This window comes from Ascaphus truei, chromosome 21 (genome assembly GCF_040206685.1).
Source record: "Ascaphus truei isolate aAscTru1 chromosome 21, aAscTru1.hap1, whole genome shotgun sequence".
NCBI lineage: Eukaryota > Metazoa > Chordata > Amphibia > Anura > Ascaphidae > Ascaphus > Ascaphus truei.
In genome coordinates, this window is record NC_134503.1 from 33031581 (window position 1) to 33056348 (window position 24768).

General features: G+C 41.7%; 1 protein-coding gene across 8 annotated transcripts in view; it reads right to left on the reverse strand.

The window, feature by feature from the left end:
• The window catches only part of LOC142472374 (uncharacterized), a 70228-nt gene that overhangs the window by 6345 nt on the left and 39115 nt on the right, over positions 1–24768 (reverse strand). For 7 of the 8 annotated variants that reach the window (XM_075579483.1, XM_075579482.1, XM_075579481.1 and 4 more), the window contains 7 exons: positions 24143–24178; positions 23803–23856; positions 9701–9736; positions 9386–9424; positions 8081–8119; positions 6774–6901; positions 5915–6044 (listed from right to left, as the gene is read on the reverse strand). In XM_075579483.1, the coding sequence (XP_075435598.1) occupies positions 5915–6044; positions 6774–6901; positions 8081–8119; positions 9386–9424; positions 9701–9736; positions 23803–23856; positions 24143–24178 (462 nt within the window). The remainder of the gene's footprint in view (positions 1–5914; positions 6045–6773; positions 6902–8080; positions 8120–9385; positions 9425–9700; positions 9737–23802; positions 23857–24142; positions 24179–24768) is intronic. The other variant, XM_075579480.1, reaches the window with a different exon arrangement.

Sequence of the window (24768 nt, forward strand, 5' to 3'; positions counted from 1 at the left end):
CGCCCATATAAATATCCGGAGCCTGCTGCCCAAACTGGATGAACTAAGGGCATGGTGCCTTATGCATAAACCCAAAGCCATCGTTTTTACAGAAACATGGCTATCCTCTAAAACCCCTGATGCAAATATCGCCATTCAGGGATACTCCATTTTTAGGAGAGATAGGTCAAAGAGAGGAGGAGGGGTGTTATTTTATATTGCAGACACCTTACAATTTACACTGTTACATTGCCCACCAAGTCCACCCTCTTTTGAAACTCTAGTTGGCAAAATCTGCCTCCCCTTTTCTAAGCCCATCTTGCTTGCTGGCATCTACCGCCCCCCTAAAGCCACTCTACAATCCTTGACTGATATCACCCAATTTCTTGCCTCCATTTTCTCTCTGAATGAGAAGAGTGAGCTGCTAGTTCTAGGGGATTTCAACTTCAATTGGCTTGACCCTAAAAACCACAAAATCCAGATACAACTCAAGTCACTTAACCTATCGCAACTCATTTCCCAACCCACACGAATAAACCTGAAGTCGCATAACCATTCCTTGCTAGACTGGATTCTCTCCTCAAACCCCAGCAGAATCCAATCCTCTGGCATCCTTCCTGATATTTTCAGTGACCATGCAATAGTGTACTGTGTAAGGAAAATTAAACCGCCCCATTCAAGCCCTAAAGTTCTCCTCACTAGAACATTTAAAAACTTTAACCCACAACAGTTTCTGGATGACCTTACCAACTGCCCATGGCACAGAATCGATTTAATTCCCGACCCTGATTCTGCGCTTGACTATTTCCAATCCGAGTTCTTAAAACTCTGTGATACCCATGCTCCACTACACAAAATAATGGTACGGGGGGCCCACCTTCCATGGGTTACACCTGACCTTATAGCACTCTACCAGTTCAGGGATGCCTTGTGGAGAAGCTACAAAGTAACTGGCACTACCAAGGATCTCAATCACTACAGATGCCTGCGGAACGTGTGCACAAGGCAAACAAGGTATGCAAAAGCACAATATTACTCGGACAATCTCCACCAAAATACATCAAACCCAGCTAACTTCTGGAAGGTTATCAACAATATATTCCAGGCTCCTAACCATCAACAACCAAGTAATATCACAAGGGGGATATTACTCTGACAAACCCCACTGACATTGCAAATGCATTCAATGATTACTTTGTGGGGTGTGCCACTAACTTATTAGCGAAACGCAGCACAAACCCCAAACCTGAATCTCATCCTGGGAGTACCCCTATAGTCCTACCCCCTCCCAACACTGCCCACAATTTTCAATTTAGCCCAGTATCTGAAGAGGAGATTACACAAGCGCTCCTCAAACTAAAACTAAGCAGCCAATGTGGACCCGACTTACTACAATCTAGGTTCCTACGACTTGGTGCCCCAGCCATTTCCAAACCAATTGCGTCCATAGTCAACTCTATCCTGTCTGCAGGCCATATCCCTAAGACCAGGAAAACTGCCAGAGTTGTCCCAATCTTCAAAAGTGGGGACAAAAACACTGTCTCAAACTACAGGCCAATCTCACTTCTCCCAATTCTATCCAAAGTTATGGAAAAATGTGTCCACTCCCAATTAAGCGATTTCTACACCAAGACAAATTTCCCTAGCCAATTCCAGTCTGGGTTTCGTCCCAAACACTCCACCGTAACTACCCTGCTAAAAGTTTGCAATGAAATCCAGTGTGGAATGGAACAGGGACAACTCACTGGTGCAGTATTCCTAGATTTTGCAAAGGCTTTTGACACAGTTGATCATGTTATCCTGCTTAACAAACTCCAGAGCTCTGGAATAGGGAAACATGCTTTAAACTGGTTTCAGTCCTACCTATCAGGAAGATCCCAACATGTGTCCATCTCAGGCTCTAACTCCAACCCCCTGGATATCACCTGTGGTGTCCCGCAAGGCTCTGTTCTGGGGGCCCTACTCTTCTCAGTGTTCATTAATGATCTTGCCACAGCTTGTAAGGAAGCCTCAATACACATGTATGCAGATGACACAATCATGTATGCACACAGCCATAGCCTCTCTGACCTTCAACACATACTTCAGTCTGACTTTTTGAGACTCGAAAACTGGATGTCCCAAAACAAACTGTTTTTAAACACTGACAAGACTGTAACAATGGTACTTGGGACCAAGACTAAATTTGTAAAGCTTCCAGTGACTGAGCTCCTGATTAGAACCAACGCTAACACCACCCTAACACCTGTCACTAGTTTTAAATACCTGGGCTTATGGTTTGACTCCCACTTAACATTCGGGATGCACATTGATACCCTGACAACCAAGACCTATGCCAAACTAGGGGTACTTTACAGGAACAAATCCTCCCTAAGTCTCCTGGTCAGAAAGCGTATTGCACAGCAGATGCGAATGCCAATTATTGACTATGGAGACATAGTATATGGCTCGGCTCCTCAAACCCACCTTAGCAAACTTGACACCCTCTACAATTCAATTTGTCGTTTTGTTCTCCAATGCAACTACAACACACATCACTGCGAAATGCTCAAAGAACTAGATTGGTCATCACTAGAGTCTAGGCGCAAAGTTCACCTTTCCTGTCTCACCCTCAAATACTTTCTGGGCAAGCTACCCAGCTACCTGAACAAGCTCCTCACCCTTACCACATGCAGCACCAATCACCTGAGATCAGACTCCAAAAGACTATTCATGGTCCCAAGGCTCAACAAAGTATCCGGCCGTTCCTCCTTCTCCTTCCGTGCACCCCAAAACTGGAACAACCTACCAGAGACTCTCATATCCACCACCAGCGTAAGTTCTTTCAAATCTAAGGCTGTCTCACACTTTAATCTGGTCTGTAACTGTTTCATACGCTCATAATATATATTTTCTTTAACTGTGCACGCAATGTCTTGTATATAATGTATACCTTGTTCATTTATGTAACTGTATTTGTAACCATGTATTATTTTGTTTTACTCTGTGCCCAGGACATACTTGAAAACGAGAGGTAACTCTCAATGTATTACTTCCTGGTAAAATATTTTATAAATAAAAAATAAATAAAATAAATAAGGCAGGGAGTCGCACATGGCAGCAGTGGGGCGTCCGCACGGCAGTGGGCCCTCCACACAGCAGGAGGGCCTCTGCAAGGCAGGGGGGGTCGCACATGGCAGCGGGGGCCTCGCACGGCAAGAGGGCCTCTGCAAGGGGCCGCACCCCTCCAGAGGCGGACGCCAAAGCACACCCCCCCCGGAAGCGGCCGATGCCGCAGCCCGCCCCCCCCCCCCCCCACGGAAGCGGCCGACGCCGCAGCACGCCCCCCTCCACGGAAGCAGCCAATGCCGCAGCACGCCCCCCCCCCCCACGGAAGCGGCCAATGCCGCAGCACGCCCCCCCTCTTCTTCAGAGGCGGACACCCCCGGGCAGCAAGGGGGGATCGGGAGCAGGGGGGGAGGGGATCAGGTGGGGGGAGGAGATCAGGAGGGGGAGGAGATCGGGGGAAGGAAGGGGAGGAGATTGGGGGCAGGAGGGGAAGGAGATCGGGGGAAGGAGGGGAAGGAGATCGGGGGAAGGGGCTAATCCAGAGCTGCCTGTCGGCCCTCTTTCCCGCGTTAACCCAATCAGGGAGGGGGATTATTTATTTATTTTAAAAAAAAATTGGCGCGAGCAGGGGATATCATAGAGCCGCAGCACGGCTTGCCAGCATCCTAAATCAACTCGCCACGGGCGTGTGATTATCATTAATTGTCGAACACTGTATATATATATATACTGCTGCGGCCCCTTTTATCCTCCTACTTACCCGTAAAAATGCGGGGATGTTTGCAATTTGTCTCGGGCTTTTCCGCGCGGTGGACGCATTATCAGACAAGCGTTAATGGCGCTTTACATTGAAAGCGCCCGCGGCACCGAAAACGGATGAAAAAACGCTGCATCTGCCCGCGTTTTTAAAAATCCCGCGATGGCGGCCACCGGAGGTTAAAGGCGGCCGCCACTGTATATACACACACAGACACACAAAGAACGATTCCTGCGTTCCTATAATTATTATTATATATTTATATATTTTTGGATCTTAATGGATAAAGGAATATCATACATTCAATTTTAATCATTTGTTAAAATAATTTGTTCTAATATAACATGTTCACTTCATCATTTTAAATTAAATCTATACTTTATCATTCACCCATATAATGAATGAATGATATATAATTAAACCTTTTCATCTGCAGCTCACAGAAATAAATAGACCGGCTATTGCATATGATGATTTATTTTAGAAATGCTGCTAAATCAAATTCAATATTGAGTCCTTGTGGAATCAACGTTTTTAGTTAAAAAATCCAGTAGGTCTCTCTTTTGGAAATCTGATTTAGCCTGTCACCTCCCCTTTAGTTTACTATGAGAGACATTCAATGGCATGATATTTAAGCCCCTCTGGGCTTTGGGCATGAGCCAGTTCAAAACGATTGGATACATTGTGAGTTACTGTACAAGTCCCTTTTTTATATAATAAATATGTTCTCCCAGACGTCTATGTAATGTCCTGCTCGTGCGGTCCAAATATTGAAGGCCACACGGGCATTCCAGCAAGTACACAACATACTTGCTATGACAGTTAATGAGTGACTTATATACTTTGCTTGTGATATTGGATTTGAAACTTTTCACCTTAATATTATACTTGCAAGCTATGCATAGCACATATATAATATCCCTTAATCTTGTGTTGACCTACATATGCAGAGTTACTTAAGGGGCAGCTAGGGGACAATAGCAGTCTCAAATATATCAGGCAAAGTCTTTGTTTTTATTATTTTTCATACACATATGTTTTCTAATGCCATATTGTTTAAGTTATAAAATTGCTATTTTTTAACTATAAAGGCACCTTTATTCATTGCTTTTTTTTGCGCCTCTTCTCATATTTTCTTTCTGAGGCACCTATCTTGGCCTCTGTTTTGTCAGGCAGAACAGACATCAGCCATTTTGAAATGAACTCCTCAATGCCAGTGATATTTTCTGGCATTCCATGGATTCTTACATTGTTCCTCCTGTCTCTATTCTCAGAATCCTCTTGCCTGTCTCCGATGTCAGAGACTTGTTTTTTGTGATAAGAGTTAGTTTTTTCGATTTTGCATACCGACTTTATTGTGGCAATTTCTGATTGAACTGTTGCACGCTTTGTAAAAAGTAATTTACATTTTTCGGACACATTTTCCGACAACAGATTTTTGTGGGTTAAGTACATAGTTTTCTTTAGTAAACAGAGACCGAAGACCCTGGCTAAATATAGTTTTTGCGTTATCTTTGGTGGTGGCAGTGGGTTAAAGATGTATATTGTAATGGAGAATGGGTAAATATTAACTCATTTGAAGTACACTGCAAAGGAGAAAGGCGAGACAGCTAATTGGCTGTGTGTATTAACCTTGGCTGCATATCTAAGTCATATGGTCACAAGTGTGCCATTCCTGACAGATTGTATATTGGGACTGATTGAGGGGCAATATTGTTAATTGCAGGATCCATGCGTGGAGAAAAGTGAATCAGCAAGATAGCTGTGTCAATTAACCCTTGTCCCATATACAGGGCATGTGCTCACAGGTGTGCCGTACGTGACACAGGGATAGCCTTAAAACCTAATGTGTTCGTGGCCCTTGAGGACTGGAGTTGCTCACCCCTGCACTACAGTGTTACAGTAACACACATTATACAAAAACAGACATCTTTGTTGTTATCTCTCTTTATATTGCATATCTTGAAAGAGCCATTGTATAGAGTCTAGAGCTTGGCACACAATTTACTCATCTGCAACACATTGCTTTGTAAAACGGTTCTAACTTTTTGTTATCCCTCAAAGGCTGCAGTAAAAATTGAAGAAATATAGGTAGAAGAATTTGAAAGTGAAGCTCAAACGCCATCTTACCTGAAGAGGTTAGATTGTGAATATTATCGTTCCCCAGCCAGAACTCACTCAGTTGGCTGCCAAACCCTCTCTTGTATGAATTCCAGTCTCTGAAAAAATCCACAGAACCATCCCATCGTCTCTGGAAAACCTGCAAGGGGAAACGTCACAAAGCCATCAGTAGGGCCTGTTTATGGAAAAGGCTATTAAGTACATTAGATGCATGTTACAACTGCTGTAAGCTACTACAGCTGAACTCGTTATAACGCAGTGCTCGGGGTCCACATAATGAGACCGCGCTGTAACCGGGATTGCGAAATTATGCTGGGTAAATCCTCGCGCAGTTTTGCAAAAAAAACAAAACAAAAAAACTTGGAGATGTTTTTAAATCGGGAGCAATGCTCAGACCGCGTTATAAGCGATCCGCGTTGTAGCGGAAGGCGCTATAACGGGGTTGAGCTGTATATCTACTATAAATAATGTTCACGGGCGAATAGGAATGTTATGGGACCATAATAAAAGGGTATTTTCTCATTACAAAGAGAACAGCAGATAATCACTATCAGGGGGTGTTATTAAATGGGATGTTGCTTCTAAGTCAATATAATTGTGATATAAAATCCTCTCATGGGAATGGGCATGTTGGGGTTATTAGGAAATACTCTGAATTATTAAACAAAAAAAGGGTCACACTAGGGGTGTGAGGAGATGATCTGAATTGTTACCAGATTAAAGGATACACTAATGCTGTGATTTGCGCTTACAAGTATGTGGTTTTGTCATATATAGTACGTATAATAGGATCAGTGTCCAAAGGAAAAATACAGAATGCACATTTTTTTGTTTTTACAGTAGGAACCATTTGCAATCTCTAACTTACAATCCATCCTCCCCTGTCAGTATCCATGTCACAAAGCACGGTCAGAGGCTTCTTGCTATCGGGGTATATTGTGTACCAGCCGCTCAGAAATGATCCTCGGTCCAGCAGTTCCTTACAGTTCCTACCAGCTGGATGATAAAGATACTGTAGGTATCATGGTCAATATATGCTGCATAGATTTTTGCTGCCACTTTGATAAGAATGTGTCTAACTCCATTTCGTTCGAAAGGGGGGATGAACTCAGCCAAACCCACAGAGGGAACGAATTCATGTGCAGAATGCAGAGCTGGGAAGCCTAACAATAGAGACTTTCATGCTGAAGGAGAAACAGTAGGATTATGGCCATAACACTGAATAAAGCCATCCTGCTTCCTGAATGCATGTAATGTTTCTTCTTGAGATTATAGAGCGGCTGCTACCCGGAGAGGGATATATGCCACTGTGTTTTATATGACCAGAAGTGGATCTTTTCTGCGATAGGGCATCTGAACCAGAAACACATTGATCTCTTTTTATAACCTTCATTTACAGTAGATGCCTCTGTATGATTTAGTAAGATGTTTGGAGGACAGAAACATATATTTTTGTTGTTCCTTTTCCACATTTGCAATACTATGAGTATTTCTGAGAAACACTGTCTTTATTGAGGCCACGTCTGTATATATTAATTGCAACAGGCAAATCCTTGATAGTAGGACTGCTGTATGTTATATTATAACCTTTAAGTAGATATCTTACTTTCCCAGTGTTTAAATATTTATTCTAGTTAATATCCGCATGCATGTACCCCAGTCAGAGGACCAAATGGGAAAATACTGTAGGAAGCAGAGAAGGGCACTTTGTTACTTTACATCGGGTTTCCATGTAAACAATCTGATAGCATTTAGCACTAGAAATGATTTAGAATGCTTGTTTATCAATCCCAAAGATGTCATGAATAAAATGTCACTGGGATTAGTTCATGTTAGTTATAGGATATTGAACATAAATGAATAACTAAAGCATATTTCTGCTGTCCTTTGTGCTTATTAATACATGCTGACCAGTAATTGTAATGGTGTTAGGGGCACATTCATCAAATGCTGGTATGGGTTATCACACCTGTTACCCCACGTCGATGGGAGATGACGCCGGTACGGGGGCGACAACTGTACCAGCACTTTGACTGAGAAGTGAAACCAAGTAAGCTTATTGAGCCTACCTGGAAATTATTTTTCAGTGTTGTGATCTCACGTCATATCACAGCTTTCTGGAATTGGATTTGACCTTGAGAAACCATTTAACAGATTAAAGGGTTTTTCACTTACCATATAATTTCTCGGGTGTGCCTTTGTCTCCTTTATCTCCTAATGAGTTAAAACAAACATATCAATCAAGAATGCATTTACCCTATTGTTATTGCTTGTTTATCTAAAAGCTCATGATGTTGCAATGTCTATAATGATGGATGGCATGATATCAGATATCTACTGTACTGTTGGAGCAGAGCAATCAATCAATCGCGGCGTTAAATGGGTTACAAAGGGCATATCTAGCCATTCTAATACAGAAGTCACTGTCTGTAACTTTCCTGAGGATGTACGTTTCTGGAGCCCACACTTTTTTTCCTTGCATTCCTGCATCTAGACAGAGACTTTCATGCTGAAGGAGAAACAGTAGGATTATGGCCATAACACTAAATAAAGCCATCCTGCTTCCTGAATGCATATTCAAAACACAGAGAACACTGTATGATGCAAAGACACAATGCATACAGATAAGGCCCTATTAATGCACTCAAAATCTGAGGGGTAGGTCACCCTAGTAAAAAAGCAACAACACAGGAATAATCTGAACCAAACCTATAAATAGTATTAAGGTATGCTTTATTAAAGTTGGTTAAAAATGGTACCAGAATAAATGGTGAATGGATTGAACCGAATACAGTATGTGCTATTGGGGCAATTGGCCAGATAGTTAATCCAAAATAGTTGGAAAACTAAACATAAGCACTATAAATAACAGATAGCACACAATCAATGCCTATGGTTTAAGGCAGTGAAGGCCAACTGGAATGGATGACGTCACTGGAGCACTGTATAAAGTATATACATCCACTAGAGGCAATTCAATGTGTGTGAACTCTAGCTCACTGTGAACCATACATCAATGATGGGGTAGAAGGTACAACAGTAGTAATGGTAATCATTATTAACACACATAAATATTAGTACAGCTGACATACATCCCAAAGATGTCATGAATAAAATGTCACTGGGATTAGTTCATGTTAGTTATAGGATCTTGAACATAAATGCATAACTAAAGCATATTTCTGCTGTCCTTTGTGCTTATTAATACATGCTGTCCAGTAATTGTAATGCTGTTAGGGGCACATTCATCAAATGCCGGTATGGGTTATCGCACCTGTTACCCTACGTCGATGGGAGATGACACCGGTACGGGGGCGACAACTGTACCAGCACTTTGGGTAAGAAGTGAAACCAAGTAAGCTTATTGAACCTACCTGGAAATTATTTTTCAGTGTTGTGATCTCACGTCATATCACAGCTTTCTGGAATTGGATTTGACCTTGAGAAACCATTTAACACATTAAAGGGTTTTTCACTTACCATATATTTTCTCGGGTGTGCCTATGTCTCCTTTATCTCCTAATGAGTAAAAACACACATATCAATCAAGAATGCATTTACCCTATTGTTATTGCTTGTTTATCTAAAAGCTCATGATGCTGCAATGTCTTTAATGATGGATGGCATGATATTAGATATCTACTGTACTGCTGGAGCAGAGCAATCAATCAATCAATCAATCATCAATCAATCAATTGCAGTGTCAAATAGGTTACAAATGGCATATCTAGGCATTCTAATACAGAAGTCACTGTCTATAACTTCCCTGAGGACGTGCTTCTCTGGAGCCCTCACCTTTTTGTCCTTGTATTCCTGCATCACCTGCTTCTCCTGTTCCAAAAAAAACCAAAATATAATACAGACATAAATGACTCTGTAGGTTTTTGGGCCATTCATTTATCAGCAGAGGGTCTATCCAGTGTTGCAAAGGCTAATAAGGATCTGTAAGGAGGATTGACTATTACTAGTAGGAGGGTTACCATATGACTCCTAGGAAGCTATGGGCCAGCTCTCCAAATACGCTCCTTGTGATTTCTCTGTGTTCCTTTATTTATTTATATGATGTGTTATTTAATGTTGCCTATAGCTTTACATATTGTAACTACTCCCCACAGTGCCGACACACTGTGGGCCATATAGATGGATACATTTTTGTTAAAAGTTTTATATTCAAAATTCCTTATGTTGGAAGCAGGCTATCAAAGTCTGACTGAATAGCAAAGTGATGGAAGTACTGGGCTGGTTAGTACAGAGGTGTGGTCTGATAGGACTACCGTTTTCTACAAGAATGAATGTATACTGTCGCGGCCCCTTTTATTCTCCAACATCACCGCATTTTTCCGGGATTTTTTTCCGAATGCTACGCACTTCACTGCGTTCATGCCGCATTCATACCGCATTCATGTTGCATTCACAGCCACGGTTGATCAGCGGTTGATGTGTTTATTGAGTATGGTTCGGATTTAATTGGTTGCAATTCTTCGCGTGTCCGCCAGATGGCAGATATTCATGAATTGTAATGCGCATGCGCTTCAGTAATGTATAGACTTGCAGGTGTTTCGTTTAAAAAAGATACCACAGTGGTCTATTGTAAATTGGCCTTGGGACTGAAGGAAGAGATTACAATAATGTATCAATTTATTCGGGTAGCCACAGATGTAGAAGTGCAGCGCACAGCAAAGAACTGGATCCACAGGACAGCAGCAGTATGGTGAAGATAAAAGTTCTTTATTAGAAAGTCATGGTGCAGACAGGTATGGGTGCAGGAAAAAACCTCTGTCTCTAACGCGTTTCACGCCTTGCTGGCGCTTCGTCGGAGAGTACAGTGTGGTGTGCTGTGGTTGCCCTCTTATAGAGATCCCAATTATCTTAATTTGGGACCTCCGTGTGAAATTTGTAAACCGGAAGTGACGCGACTCACTTGGTATACCGGAAGTGACGTATCGCGATATGCGAGTCACTATTAATTACCGGCTGAGTTTAGCATTAGTTTGCGCGTCCTCCAACCTCATGGGGGGGGTTATCCAGAAGTATGACAATAAAGCAAAAAGTCAAATATGACCAAATTTCGATGTATGCAAAACCGGAAGTGACGTGTCGCTATGGTGCACATGACAGTGGTTTGTTGACATAATAGTTATGTAGTCATGGCAACCCGTGGACTAACCCAGAGGTGAAAGTTTTATACAAATGAGGGAAAGCATTGCACTAATATCTTTGCTGAATAGTTAGTGACTCGTTTCAAGCAAGATATATTAAAAACAATAGTGAACATATGTAATCCTATCAAAGGACATCAGAACATGTTATTAATAAAGAAACACAATAGTTATAATACTTGATAGGACACAGAACTAGATTGGAGAGAGAACAATGTATAATACATTCTAATAATCAGGTTCAAGGAGATACAAAGAGATAACCATATACCTTATGATAAAGGAAAAATATAGATCTATGTATAGTATGTACATAACATAATATAATATAATATTTGTAATACCAGTGACAGTTTTATTGTAAAAAGTGTTTCAGTTCCCAATCGGTATTTATACCCCCGGGTGTAAGAGACCCGAGGGTATAAATCCAAAACATTTCTCTCTGATTCAGAATCAATTCTCTGTTGCCTCCCCTAATGTGTTTGGGGATATGTTCCAATGCGTGGAATGTGAAAGTTTTTAACGAACCTTGTGGGCATTCATGAAAATGTTTAGCTACCGGTAGTTCCAAGTTATTCTTTTTAATAGAGCGTAAGTGCTCTGAAATTCTAATCTTTAACGGACGAATCGTCCTTCCGATGTATATTTTACCACATTGACAATTTATTTTATACACTACATAGTTTGTGTTACATGTCATGAAATGATTGATTCTGTATTTCTGTCCTGTATGTTTATTTGTAATTTCTGACAAAGGAGTAACGTACTTGCAATAGGCACAGTTCCCACATTTGTGGAAACCTTTAGGGAATTTCGTGTTTCTGGATTCTAAGGCAAATAGACTCGGTGATAAGTGATAGCCTATAGTTTTCGCCTTTTTGTAGACAAACCTTGGTGTGTTAGAAACGTATTTGTTAAGGTCTTTATCTAGTTGTAAAACCTTCCAATGTTTGTCTACAATTTGTTTAATGCATTTTGCCTGATTACTGTATGTTGTAATAAAAAGTGGTGTTTCTGAATTTGGTTCCTTTGGTCTCTTGTTTTTGTATTTGTCTGAAGACTTATTTAATAAGTGTTCTCGCTCTGTGTTTAGCGCTCTTTCAAATGCAGATTGAATATGTTCCTCAGGGTAGCCTCGATTTCTAAATCTCTCACTCAATATCTCAGATTCTTCCAAAAAGGATTCCTCGGTGGAACAAATCCTTCTTAGTCTGAGATATTGTCCGATAGGTATACCACGTAGAAGTGGTTTCGGATGACTGCTATTGGCCCTGAGGAGAGAATTGCGGGCATTAGACTTACGAAACAGATTTGTCTGTATTCTGCAATCAGTATCAATGTATAAATTAATATCTAAATAATTGATATGATTGATGTGAGTTGATGAAGTAAATTTTAAATTGTATACATTGTTATTAAGGTAACTGATAAATTCCTGTAGTGTAATCTCCCCTCCATATCAGGATAAGGTCGTCAATGTACCGACGATAGAAAATAATGTTGTTGCGGAACGGGTTAGTGACACCAAAAATGTGAATGTTTTCCCAAAACCCCATATATAAGTTCGCGTACGAAGGTGCAAAAGAAGTCCCCATTGCCGTGCCTTGTTTTTGAAGATAAAAGTGATGATTGAACAAAAAATAATTATGTTGTAAGAGAAAAATAATGCAATCTAATAAAAATGTGATTTGGGGCGTGTGTAAATTGGAAGTGTTAAGGAAGTGAGTGACTGCTTGGATACCTAATTCGTGTCTAATAATCGTGTATAAAGATGTCACGTCTAGTGTAACCCAAAAATAATTATGACACCACGTGATATCATTTAACATTGTGAGCAAGTGAGTGGAATCCCTGAGATAGGAGGGGAGTGCTCTCACTAGGGGTTGTAAAAAGATATCCACATATCTCGATATGCCATCTCCCAAAGATCCAATGCTGGAGATGATAGGTCTCCCTGGTGGACTATCCAGAGATTTGTGGATCTTTGGGAGATGGTGAAATATCGGTATGGTTGGACAACGATTGCTCAAGTACTGACATTCCTGAGTCGTTAATACCCGCAATTCTCTACCTAAATCAATGAGAGTATTCAGTTCAGACAAGTAAATAGTAGTGGGATCCTTCTCCAATTTAAGGTAACAAACCCTATCATTGAGTTGCCTCATGGCCTCTTTTAAATATTGTTCTTTAGACATAACTACAATAGCTCCGCCTTTGTCGGCGTTTTTTATAATTATCTCATCATTTGTTTTTAGTTTGTGTAGTGTGTTACGTTCAATTTTAGTGAGGTTGTCAGGTCTTATGTTGGAGAAGGTGTATCCCTTGGCCAATAATTGCAAGTCACGTTCAACTAGTTTTTGAAATGTTTCTAAAAACGGTCCTTTGTTGTATGTTGGACAAAAGAGTGATTTATTTCTTAACCCTGAATGTTTACTATGTGTTAAGAATGTGGTGACATCCTCTTCTTGTTCTTCCTCATATTCTGCAAGCAAGTCTGTTAAATCTTGTATACTGGTATAATCTTTAAAAGACAAATGTTCTTGCGACATTGTATCCATCAGGGGCTCTCTGTTGGAACTTGGAGCCTCTGGTGGAGACAAGGTGTTAAGGGTGTCATTTTTGTTAGTGAACCATTTCTTTAAAGATAATTTTCTAATAAATCTCTGTACATCAATAACAGTAGAGAAAAGATCAAAGTTGTCATTCAAGGCGAAGTTCAGGCCCTTGTTAAGCAATTTCATTTCTTCATTATTTAATGGTGTTCCAGAAATGTTAATGACGTTGTTATTGTCAACATTTAAATGTCCATCTTTCTCTTTTTGTCTCTTTTTTCTTTTGGCCGAGCGCCTTGTTTTTCTGAACCGTTTTTTGGGGCTTCATATGAAGAAGATGACTCATATCTACGTGTATATGATGTTGATGATCTGTTGTCTTGTTCCCCCTGGTCACGGGAGTATCTCTCTGCGTCTGAGCCTCTTGAAAAGGAGACTGATGGTGTACGTGTTTCAATGTCTGATGTATCTGACATACTGGACAGTTCCGATCAATTTAGGCTTTTCATATTAAAGAAAGACAAGCACCAGTCTCTGGTCTGGTTATTGTCCAGAGATTCCCGCCGCCATGAGTGTTCAAGTGCAGCCCGTGTTCCAAAAACCCGACAGAACATACGCTTATTTAATATGGGCCGTGATTAATGCAACAGATGATAAGATGGCAACAGTTGTTCAAATTAATCAGTATTTTATCGAAAACTATGACTTTTACAAATTTTCGCCAGCTCCTCATGTGTTTAAGCGTGCAATAAGGAAAAAGTTATGTAGCGATCCATGTTTATTTCGTATTGATCCCGAATTTATTGGAGGGTATTGGTGTGTATCCCCGGTTTTTTCCTGTATCTATGATCATGCTGACGGCAAAAGGCGAAAGGTCGTGTTAAAACCAACTAAGAAACAACAGTCGCTGGCAAGCAATGCGCCAGCACCAGCACCGGCTTCCAATAACGATCCGACCGTCAGTGACAACCCTTGCTGTCTGTCCACGCACGGATACCTGCAGCCTGAGCCGGATTTCGCGTATAGTTTCGAGCAAGCTTTCATGTACCTAAGCGATTTCCAGCCTCATCAGCTGACTAAAGGTGTAGTAGTCCCGCTGTCACCTGTCATCGTGTATGATCAAGAATACGGGACTGTCAGTGGTCTGGCGCCAGCTGAAATTCTATGGTGAGTAATGTTGCCGTATTTTATTCTGTTTTATTTATTTTGAAAATATCAATATCAGTGCGATTCAAAAGTCAAGCAATTTTCCTGTAAGCAATATCATTGGCTCAGCGGCTTCTACAGTACTGTAGATACTGAACAATTGGTGGAACGCTAGGCGCATGCGCATTGGAACCTTCTTGAAACGCATATGCGTTTCATCACATTGACGGTAAGCGCATGCGCATGTGAACAGGAGACACCCCCCGAGAAAATTATTGGTGGGACTGACTGGGAACTTCTTTAGGGGACTGACCATTACAGTAAATCTTTTATTTATTTTTCCTCAGAAAAGAAAACTTTGTCATCTCATGCGGAAAACGGCAAATGGAGGGATTTCGATGGATAATATCGCTTTGTGTAACAATGCCTGCACATTGCAGAATCGGATTTAAAAAACCACGTACCGGAGTCTACAGTTTAGTGGCCGTTGTTATTGATTAGGATAGAATACCTGAAACAGTATGCTGATGTTTTCAGACCGTACTGTATACAATGCTTTTTTATATACAGTATACTGTATAACAAACCCGAGAAAATAAAAAGTATGCATTTATTCTACATGTATTCCAATACATATGTGTCTTCTATACCAGTACATATGTGTCTTCGTACAGCATGTATTTTTTTTAATACTCTTGTGATGTACAGTAATGAGCATGCCTACAGTATGCCTGGACAGTACTGTACATTCTAGAAACACTGTATTTTGTTACAGTATCAAAGGAGACAATGGAACAATTTAAAACAAATCAACATTTTCTTTTATTGGTGGAGTAAGTACAAAAACATTTATTTACAAATACTGTACAATGTAAAACATTTTAAGTGCACAGCAATTCAAAACATCAACAGGTGTATGGTTTACTGCTAGTGAAAACATTTATGTACAGTAAGTAAAAACATTTACAGTCAGTCAGTATGGTTTACAGTCACATGTTATTAAAAAAAATTCTTTATTCATAAAATATACAAAACGCAACATCTCCTTTATTAAAGTGCAGCAAGTCAAAACATTTACAGTAGGATGGTGTACAGAACAGTCAGTCAGGTATGCACAACTCCAGTCCTTGAGGGCCGCAAACAGGCCCGGTTTTAAGGATAACGTTTGAAACCCGGGCCTGTTTGCGGCCCTCTGGGACTGGAATTGTGTAGGCCCTGTGTGTACAGTAAGTAAAAACATTTCTTTATAAATACAAGTTAAAACACGCAACATCTCCTTTATTTAAGTACAGCAAGTCAAAACATGTACAGTACAGGACAACAGTATGGTGTTATTAAAAAAAATTCTTTATTCATAAAATATGCAAAATGCAACATCTCCTTTATTAAAGTACAGCAAGTCAAAACATTTACAGTAGGATGGTGTACAGAACAGTCAGTCAGGCCTGCACAACTCCAGTCCTCGAGGGCTGAAAACAGGCCCGGTTTTCAGGATAACCTTTGAAAATCGGGCCTGTTTGCGGCCCTTGGGGACTGGAACAAAACATTTACAAAAAATAAACAACAGTTGAACACTCACACAAATGCATACCCCACCACATTGTCCTTCCAGGGCCGATGCCTTGTATAGCGCAAAATGCCATTAATGCAGTTTCAAATGCTTTTCATTAAAGGATCTGTAATTGAAAAAAAGCGCCGCCATTCCTCTACAATAGTCTTTCTTAAATTGTCAGGAAGCGCCTTTTTTCGCGATTTCCTTCATAGTTCACTTTGTAGGCCCACTCGCAGTACACCAAGTAGGACACGTGGTGCTTAAAAATTAACAAGGCATACTTGTGGGGTACACCAGCATTCATCACCCTATACTTCTCCCTGAGTGCCGGTGGCAGCTCGCGCAGGATGATGTCGGGCACCGTATCGATGCAAGCGTATGTCGGTTGGGTTCTGGGACCGGGTGTGCTTCTGTGAGTGGGTGTGCTTGTGGCGGCGGGCGAGGGTAGGTTGTCTGGGAGGAAGCTTTCCTCTTGTCTTGGTCGCCGCGTTGTCTCCTGGCGTGGTCTTGACGGGGTTGTCATGTTATCCTCATCCTCAACGGCATACATGTACACAAAATCTTCTGGTGGAGGGGGTGCGCTTGCTGATGGAAGGTGGTCGAAGGTACCATTCATCACATCCATGCCACCCTCCTGCTCCTGGGCATGAACACCGAGCAAATTATGTATCCCCGCTATGTCAGTTTCTATCTTCTCCATCCATTGATCCATCTTCTGCATCCGTTGATCCATATTTAGCATGGTCTCCAGAAGCAGATCTATCTTTGCCGGCACAATAGAGTTCCCGGGGATATCCACACTTATCCCATTCAACATCCAGTCTAACGAGCTGGTTCTTGTGCATAGCGTGCTGTGGACATCTGGGTGGATGGGTGCTACGGAGGATGAGATGGGGGGTTACATGGAGAGTAGCGGCAGCATCGCCGAAGAAGGGTGGAGGAGGTGACCTGTGGATTTCTGGGAGAGGAGAAGAGGCAGCGTCGTCGAAGATGGATGGAGAAAGTGATCTGTGGATTTCCGGACGAGAAACGGCAGAGTCGTCTAAGCGCAATGGAGAAAGTGACACGTGGATTTAAGGGGCACCAGCGGCAGATGAAGATGGCCTGTGGGTTTCTGCGAGGGCGGCGGCAGCGTTGAGGACGAGTAGTGGAGAGGACGGGCTGTAGATTTCTGGGAGAGTGGCCGCAGTATCATCAAAGCATAAACGAGAAAATGGCCTGCGGGTTCGATGGGTTGGCTGCCATTTATTTCGCGTTGTGTGTACATCACCGTATTTCTTCTTGACATAATAAGGCTTACATCTATTAAAACCCTTAGCCTTTGGGGTCAGCAGAAGGTTTTCTTTATTAGCCTTAGCCTGTTGCTTTGGCCTTGGCTTGGAAACGGCTCCTGCCTTTCACTTTTCTGCATGACAGGCACGGCAGAGGCGAGTGGGTTCCTGCGTCCGTAGAATCGGGGTTGATCCATGGAAGCAGATGGCACAATGCAGTATCTGGACAAGGGCAAGTTCAGATAAAGATCATCGAGTGGTGGGCTATGCAAAGTGTGTAACCTTTTATGCATGGCGACGAGGTACAGGTGTTGAAAGTGGGCGTACTCAAATGTGAGTCATTAACATAGAAATACACCATCTATTTTGTGGATTCACTGCACATTGAATACACATCGACTAAACATCGAATATACATTCTTGTGTTTGTATATCTTTCTACTCGCAGCAATGCCTGTTAAAAAGATTTCAAAGGATCTCAGCATGAGAATTAAGGAGATGTACATGAGCGGACACCGAATTGCAGATATCCAACGCTGGTTAGCTGCTTCTGGCCTCGTTGTGCAATCAACCACCTTGTGCTATCATTCACACGGAAACCCCAAACAACAAACGAGGACACCAACGGTAACTAACGCGTAAGTATATTTATATAACTATATAATACAGTATATCTATCATTGTTTATATTGCTGCATATTAATAGAATAATATATTGTGTAGATCTACTGTATCTAATTTTATAGTTATTTCAGTATATTTATACAGTATAACAACAGTATATATACAGGTAAACCCCGTTATAGCGCGGTCCTCGGGGTCCACCCCAAGACCACCGCGTTAGTAACAGGGTCGCGCTAATGTTTTTTTTAAAAATGGCCGCCGCGCGCCTGATCGGGAGGGAGTGAAGAGGGAAGGAAGGAAGAGGTCTGCACAACATGCGGGCCGCATGCGGCCGGTCTGGCCTCTCTGTGCGGCCCGCGATGACTCTGGCCGGGCGCCAGTTAATTAAATAAATAAATAAAAAGTTTTAAAAAATGGCGGCGATTCATCTCTCCTCCCTCCCTCTCCCTCCCAGCCCCCCCTCTCCCTCCCAGCCCCCTCCCTCTCTCGCTCAGCCCCCAGGTTTTGCGGTGCGCGGTAGCCGGCTGCCGGAGAGGTCAGAGCATGCAGGGGGCGGGGCTTAGTACCGGGGAGAGAGGATGTGCTGAGCTGATCTAAAAGGTGTGTGTGTGTGTGTGTGTGTGTGTGTGTGTGTGTGTGTGTGTGTGTGTGTGAAGAGGAGTGGTACATAGAAGAGGAGTGGTACATAGAAGAGGAGTGGTACATAGAAGAGGAGTGGTATATAGAAGAGGAGTGGAATATAGAAGAGGAGTGGTACATAGAAGAGGAGTGGTACATAGAAGAGGAGTGGTACATAGAAGAGGAGTGGTACATAGAAGAGGAGTGGTACATAGAAGAGGAGTGGTATATAGAAGAGGAGTGGTATATAGAAGAGGAGTGGTATATAGAAGGGGAGTGGTATATAGAAGAGGAGTGGTACATAGAAGATGAGTGGTATATAGAAGAGGAGTGGTATATAGAAGAGGAGTGGTACATAGAAGAGGAGTGGTACATAGAAGAGGAGTGGTACAGTATATAGAAGAGGAGTGGTATATAGAAGAGGAGTGGTATATAGAAGAGGAGTGGTATATAGAAGAGGAGTGGTACATAGAAGAGGAGTGGTACATAGAAGAGGAGTGGTACATAGAAGAGGAGTGGTACATAGAAGAGGAGTGGTATATAGAAGAGGAGTGGTATATAGAAGAGGAGTGGTATATAGAAGAGGAGTGGTATATAGAAGAGAAGTGGTATATAGAAGAGGAGTGGTATCCTCGTCTGTGGGGCTGCACCTATCATCTTCCCATGGCGAGGGGGGGTGGGCTGCTGACATGTGAGGGGGGGGGGCTGCTGACATGTGAGGGGGGGTGGGCTGCTGACATGTGAGGGGGGGTGGGCTGCTGACATGTGAGGGGGGGGCTGCTGACATGTGAGGGGGGTGGGCTGCTGACATGTGAGGGGGGGGTGGGCTGCTGACATGTGAGAGGGGGGGTGGGCTTCTGACATGTGAGGGGGGGTGGGCTGCTGACATGTGAGGGGGGGTGGGCTGCTGACATGTGAGGGGGGGTGGGCTGCTGACATCTGAGTGCTGAGTGATAGTGTGTGCAGTGTGGGCAGTGAGAGTGTGTGCTGTGTGCAGTGTGCAGTGTGCAGTGTGAGCAGTGTGTGCAGTGAGTGTGTGTTGTGTGCAGTGTGCAGTGTGAGCAGTGAGCAGTGTGTGCAGTGAGAGTGTGTGTTGTGTGCAGTGTGAGCAGTGAGCAGTGTATGTGCAGTGTGTGCTGCAGTGAGAGTGTGTGCTGTGTGCAGTGTGCAGTGTGAGCAGTGAGAGTGTGTGCTGTGTGCAGTAAGCAGTGTGCAGTGTGCAGTGTGTGCAGTGTGAGCAGTGAGCAGTGTGTGTGCAGTGTGTGCAGTGTGTGCAGTGTGCAAAAAAAAATGTCAATTTAATTTTTTTTTTTTTTTTTTTTTAAACGGGAGCCACGGGAAAACTGCGTTATAACTGAATCGCGTTATAACGGGTCGCGTTATAACGGGGTTTACCTGTATATTGTTTATATTGCTGCATATTAATAGAACAATATATTGTGTAGATCTAGTGTATCTAATTTTATAGTTATTTCTGTATATTTATATAACAACAGTATATATATTGTTTATATTGCTGCATATTAATAGAACAATATATTGTGTAGATCTACTGTATCTAATTTTATAGTTATTTCGGTATATTTATATAACAACAGTATATACTGTATATTGTTTATATTGCTGCATATTAATAGAACAATATCTCACTGTATACTTTTTTTACTGCAAATAATGTGCTGTGCTTGTGGCCTACTGCACTGCAACTTACCGGATTGTTGTTTTTCTGTACATTGTAGGGAGACAACTCTTCTGGTCGACAAAATAAGTGAGGAGAATGATGAGAAGAGTGCATTAAGGGTCAAATACACTCTGCAGGAAAATCACAATCTCACTGTATCTGAGACCAGCATAAAGAAGATGAGACGCAGAATTGGATGAAAATATGGACGTGTGAGGTTAGTACTGGACAGTACAGGAGGTAAAAGTGTTGTTTAAGAAACTGTACTGTACCTATAAAATTATTTATTCCTTGTCATTACAGAGCGTATCCCATGATAAGGGACGTTAACAAAATCAAAAGAGTGGTTCAGGCCCAGGCATGGATCGACAGTAGAGAAACTTTCCAGGATTGCAACTTCACTGACGAGTCTACTGTTTCGCTGGAGAGATTTGCCACCTTTGCATTCCACAAAAAAGGTCGCATATCTATGAAGCCGCGTCCAAAACACCCAGTGAAGATGCATGTGTGGGGTGCCATCTCTAGGCGTGGACCAGGATGCATTGTCATCTTTCAAGGTAAAATATATCAAATATAATGTAGCCTTACGCACTGTACTGTACTAGTGTGCAGTTTTTTGAGCACTTTTCTTTTCTTGTTATAGGAATCATGAATAAAGCTTTCTTCCAAGACAAAATTGTGCCTGAGATTGTGGAATACATCACACATGAGTTCTCGGATGGTCACCGTTTCTACCAGGACAACGAGCCGAAGCACACTGCGTCAACAGCGCATATCCTTGAGCGCGGTATCAACTGGGTGAAGACGCCAGGGGAGTAAGTGCGGTAACCGTGTCTCATTTTTCCCCACTGTTTTTACTGTGTACTGTATCTCTTAAACTAATTGTCCTTTTTTTCCCCCTCCAATGACAGATCGCCAGACTTCAATCCGATCGAAATGGTCTGGCATCAGCTGAAGGACCATATCCGAAAAGTCGTGAAACCCTCCAAAAAGGATGAGTTGGGGCACGGCATACTGAGTTTTTGGAATGATGTACTCACCGTGGAACGATGCAATAAATATATTGACCATATTGCGACTGTGTTGCCCATTGTGATCGCACGTAATGGGCAAGCATCAGGAAGGTAGTATGGTACAGTATAGTACTGTACAGTAGTATTGTAAGTACAGTATGATACAGGTAAGTATGGCACAGATTTTTTCATTCCTAGTAATCAGACTATACAGTACAGTAATTCCAGTATAGACTAGTTTTACAGTACTAACTGCATTATGTAGTCCAATATGGAGTAGCTATACAGTACACAATGCCATAATACAGTATGCACCTAACTGCTCAATTTTTTTCTTTCCAGAGAGAGCAGCACCAGCCACCTGGTTACAAATTATTTAACAGTAGTCACGGTATACAGTAGTTCCAGTATAGACTAGTTTGACAGTACTACACAGCACACAATGCCATAATACAGTATGCACATTACTGCACTCATTTTTTGTTTTCTTGTCTTTTCAGAAAAAAAGGATGGACTGGGGAAGAGGGGGGGTATCGTGTACAGTCTGTGAACTGTTTGTACAGTTAAGTGTACAGTATCTAAACTGCAGTCATGATGTACTGTACACAAAACCTCTCCTCTCTCAATGAACTACTGTACTGTAACCAGAACGAGGAAGAAGATAAAGATGGAAAAAATTATATTACTATATATATTATTATATATTAAAAATTATTAATTAAAATTATTATCAATGTGCATAATTCATGATTATCCACCGGCCCTCAATTTCCATCTGACAGAAAAAATTAATAAAGACTGCATAACAGTATGAATTATTCATGATTATTTTTATATATTGTTTTTGTTCCTGATAAAATAAAATAAATATTTATTTACATTCATGATAATCATAATCATTGACAAATACCCCCCCCCCCCCCCCACACCTACAGTACACCAAAGAAAAAAATGACAAAACAACATGAATCAGCTAATGGTTTTTTTAACTCTCAATTCTCACAGTGCTGTGCAAATCAGATTTACATATCAAATTCGAGAAGGGATTTTCCAAAGCGTTACCGTAAACAAAGCCTCAAAGGATTGGGGGGGGGGGGTTGGGTGAGTCATGCGCAGTAATCAGCTAGCTCCCATCTCAAAGAGGATTACACACAGGCGCAGTGAGGTGATGCTCGGCTAGGGACGGATTAAAAACACAACGACAAGCTTCAGAAAATGAATGACTCTGTAGAGGTGTCTGTCGATAAGAGTTTCAAATCCGTGAGCGAGCCTTGTGTGTGTGCGTGGGGGAGGGGGGCACAGGGTACAGCTGCAGGAAGGATTAGTTGTACTGCAGTTCAAAGAAATGACATAATTTCAAAAGGCAGGTCATCATAATAATTTGATCCATACACCCCCAAATACAGTACATAAAAAGTACACATGTGCAGGCAAACGCACAGGGTCACAGTCAAAAGCTACAGCACAGATTGAATATCGTAATATCAAGATGGTTTTTGCAGGCTTGTGGAGAAAATAAAAATAAAACATGAGGAGAAAAAAAAAATATATATTTTTTGGTCACTCACTCAAGCAACCAGTGGTGGGTGAAGTTACAGGCGCATGAGCAGTAATCATCTGCTGTCAAGCAGGAATGTGATTGAAACCAGAAAGACACACATTCAAAGGAATGGTGTGGGAGAGATGTACTGCACTGCAGATAAGATAAGAGGTTGAAATACACTGCAGTGCAGTAAATTATCCTGTGTGTGCGGGGGCGAGCGAGGGGAGAGCGCTGTAGATGCCGAAATGTGACACTGTTACAGTACTGTACACGCCTATGCGTTTCAACAATTTTCAAATGAGACATACAGCACTGCAAATGCATGTATACAGTAAATATGCAAATTTACAATTACTGCACGCGCACACGCAGACGTTATACTGACGTTGGTTGAACTGCTAAAGTATTAGACTTCCAAGACAACAGCTCGCGAACGCCCCCTGAGTTTTTAGACGGTATTGCAGTATTGCAGACAGCGACAATAAAATGCTAATATCACGACCGCTAAAATAACGCAATTCACTACGGACCAAAAAAAAAAACACATCTGCCCGCGATTATCAGAGCGCCGCGGATCCGGCCGCATTAGGATAAAGGCGGCCGCCACTGTACTGTATCTTAATCATCCCATGTTTATCTTCTCCTGTATTTTCCCCTGTGTAATTCTCATCATGGGTTAGAGGGCTATCCCTTTGTTCTCTCCAGTGTATAAATCCTGTAGTATGGGCTACAACCGACCTTTTTCCCCTGTTTGTCCTGCCTCTCCGGGGTCCCCTTTAGATCCCGTTTGTCCTGAAAAATATTATAAATTGTCAGATTGTACATTTTGTATGTAAGTATTCATCACTTTCTTTATACAGCCTCTGTTACATCAGAGCTAATTCCTGAGCAGACACATTGCTAACAGGACAGTAGTAATTAAAATACTTTTAGTGTCTTGCTTAAACAAGTTTAAAAATGTTTTCCAGCGTTATTCCACTATTATGTGTTTTCTTTTTCCAAGGGCATATCTAGCCATTCTAATACAGAAGTCACTGTCTGTAACTTCCCTGAGGACATGCTTCTCTGGAGCCCTCACCTTTTTCTCCTTGTATTCCTGCATCGCCGGCTACTCCTGTTCCAAAAAAACAAAATATAATACAAAAATGAATGAGTCTATAGGTTTGTGGGCAATTAATTTATCAGCAGAGGGTCTATCCAGTGTTGCAAAGGCTAATAAGGATCTGTAAGGAGGATTCACTTTTACTAGTAGGAGGGTTACCATTTGACTCCTAGGAAGCTATGGGCCAGCTCTCCAAATGTGCTCCTTGTGATTTCTCTTTGTTCCTTTATTTATTTATATAATGTGTTATTGAATGTTGCGTATAGCCTTACATACTGTAACTACTCCCCACAGAACAGACGCCAGATGGGCCATATAGATGGATACATTTTTGTTAAAAGTTCTATATTCAAAATTCCTTATGTTGGAAGCAGACTATCAAAGTCTGACTGACTAAGAAAGTGATGTTAGTACTGGGCGGTTAGTATAGAGGTGTGGTCTTTTAGGACTACCATTTTCTACAAGAATTAATGTATATTTAAGTAATAATACCAGAAGAAAAGGGCATTACTGGCCAGTAATGCCATGTTCTGAGGGGATTATTACTATTATAGGCTAAATGTAGGCTTATATATATATTTTTTTAAATGTTCATAAAAAAG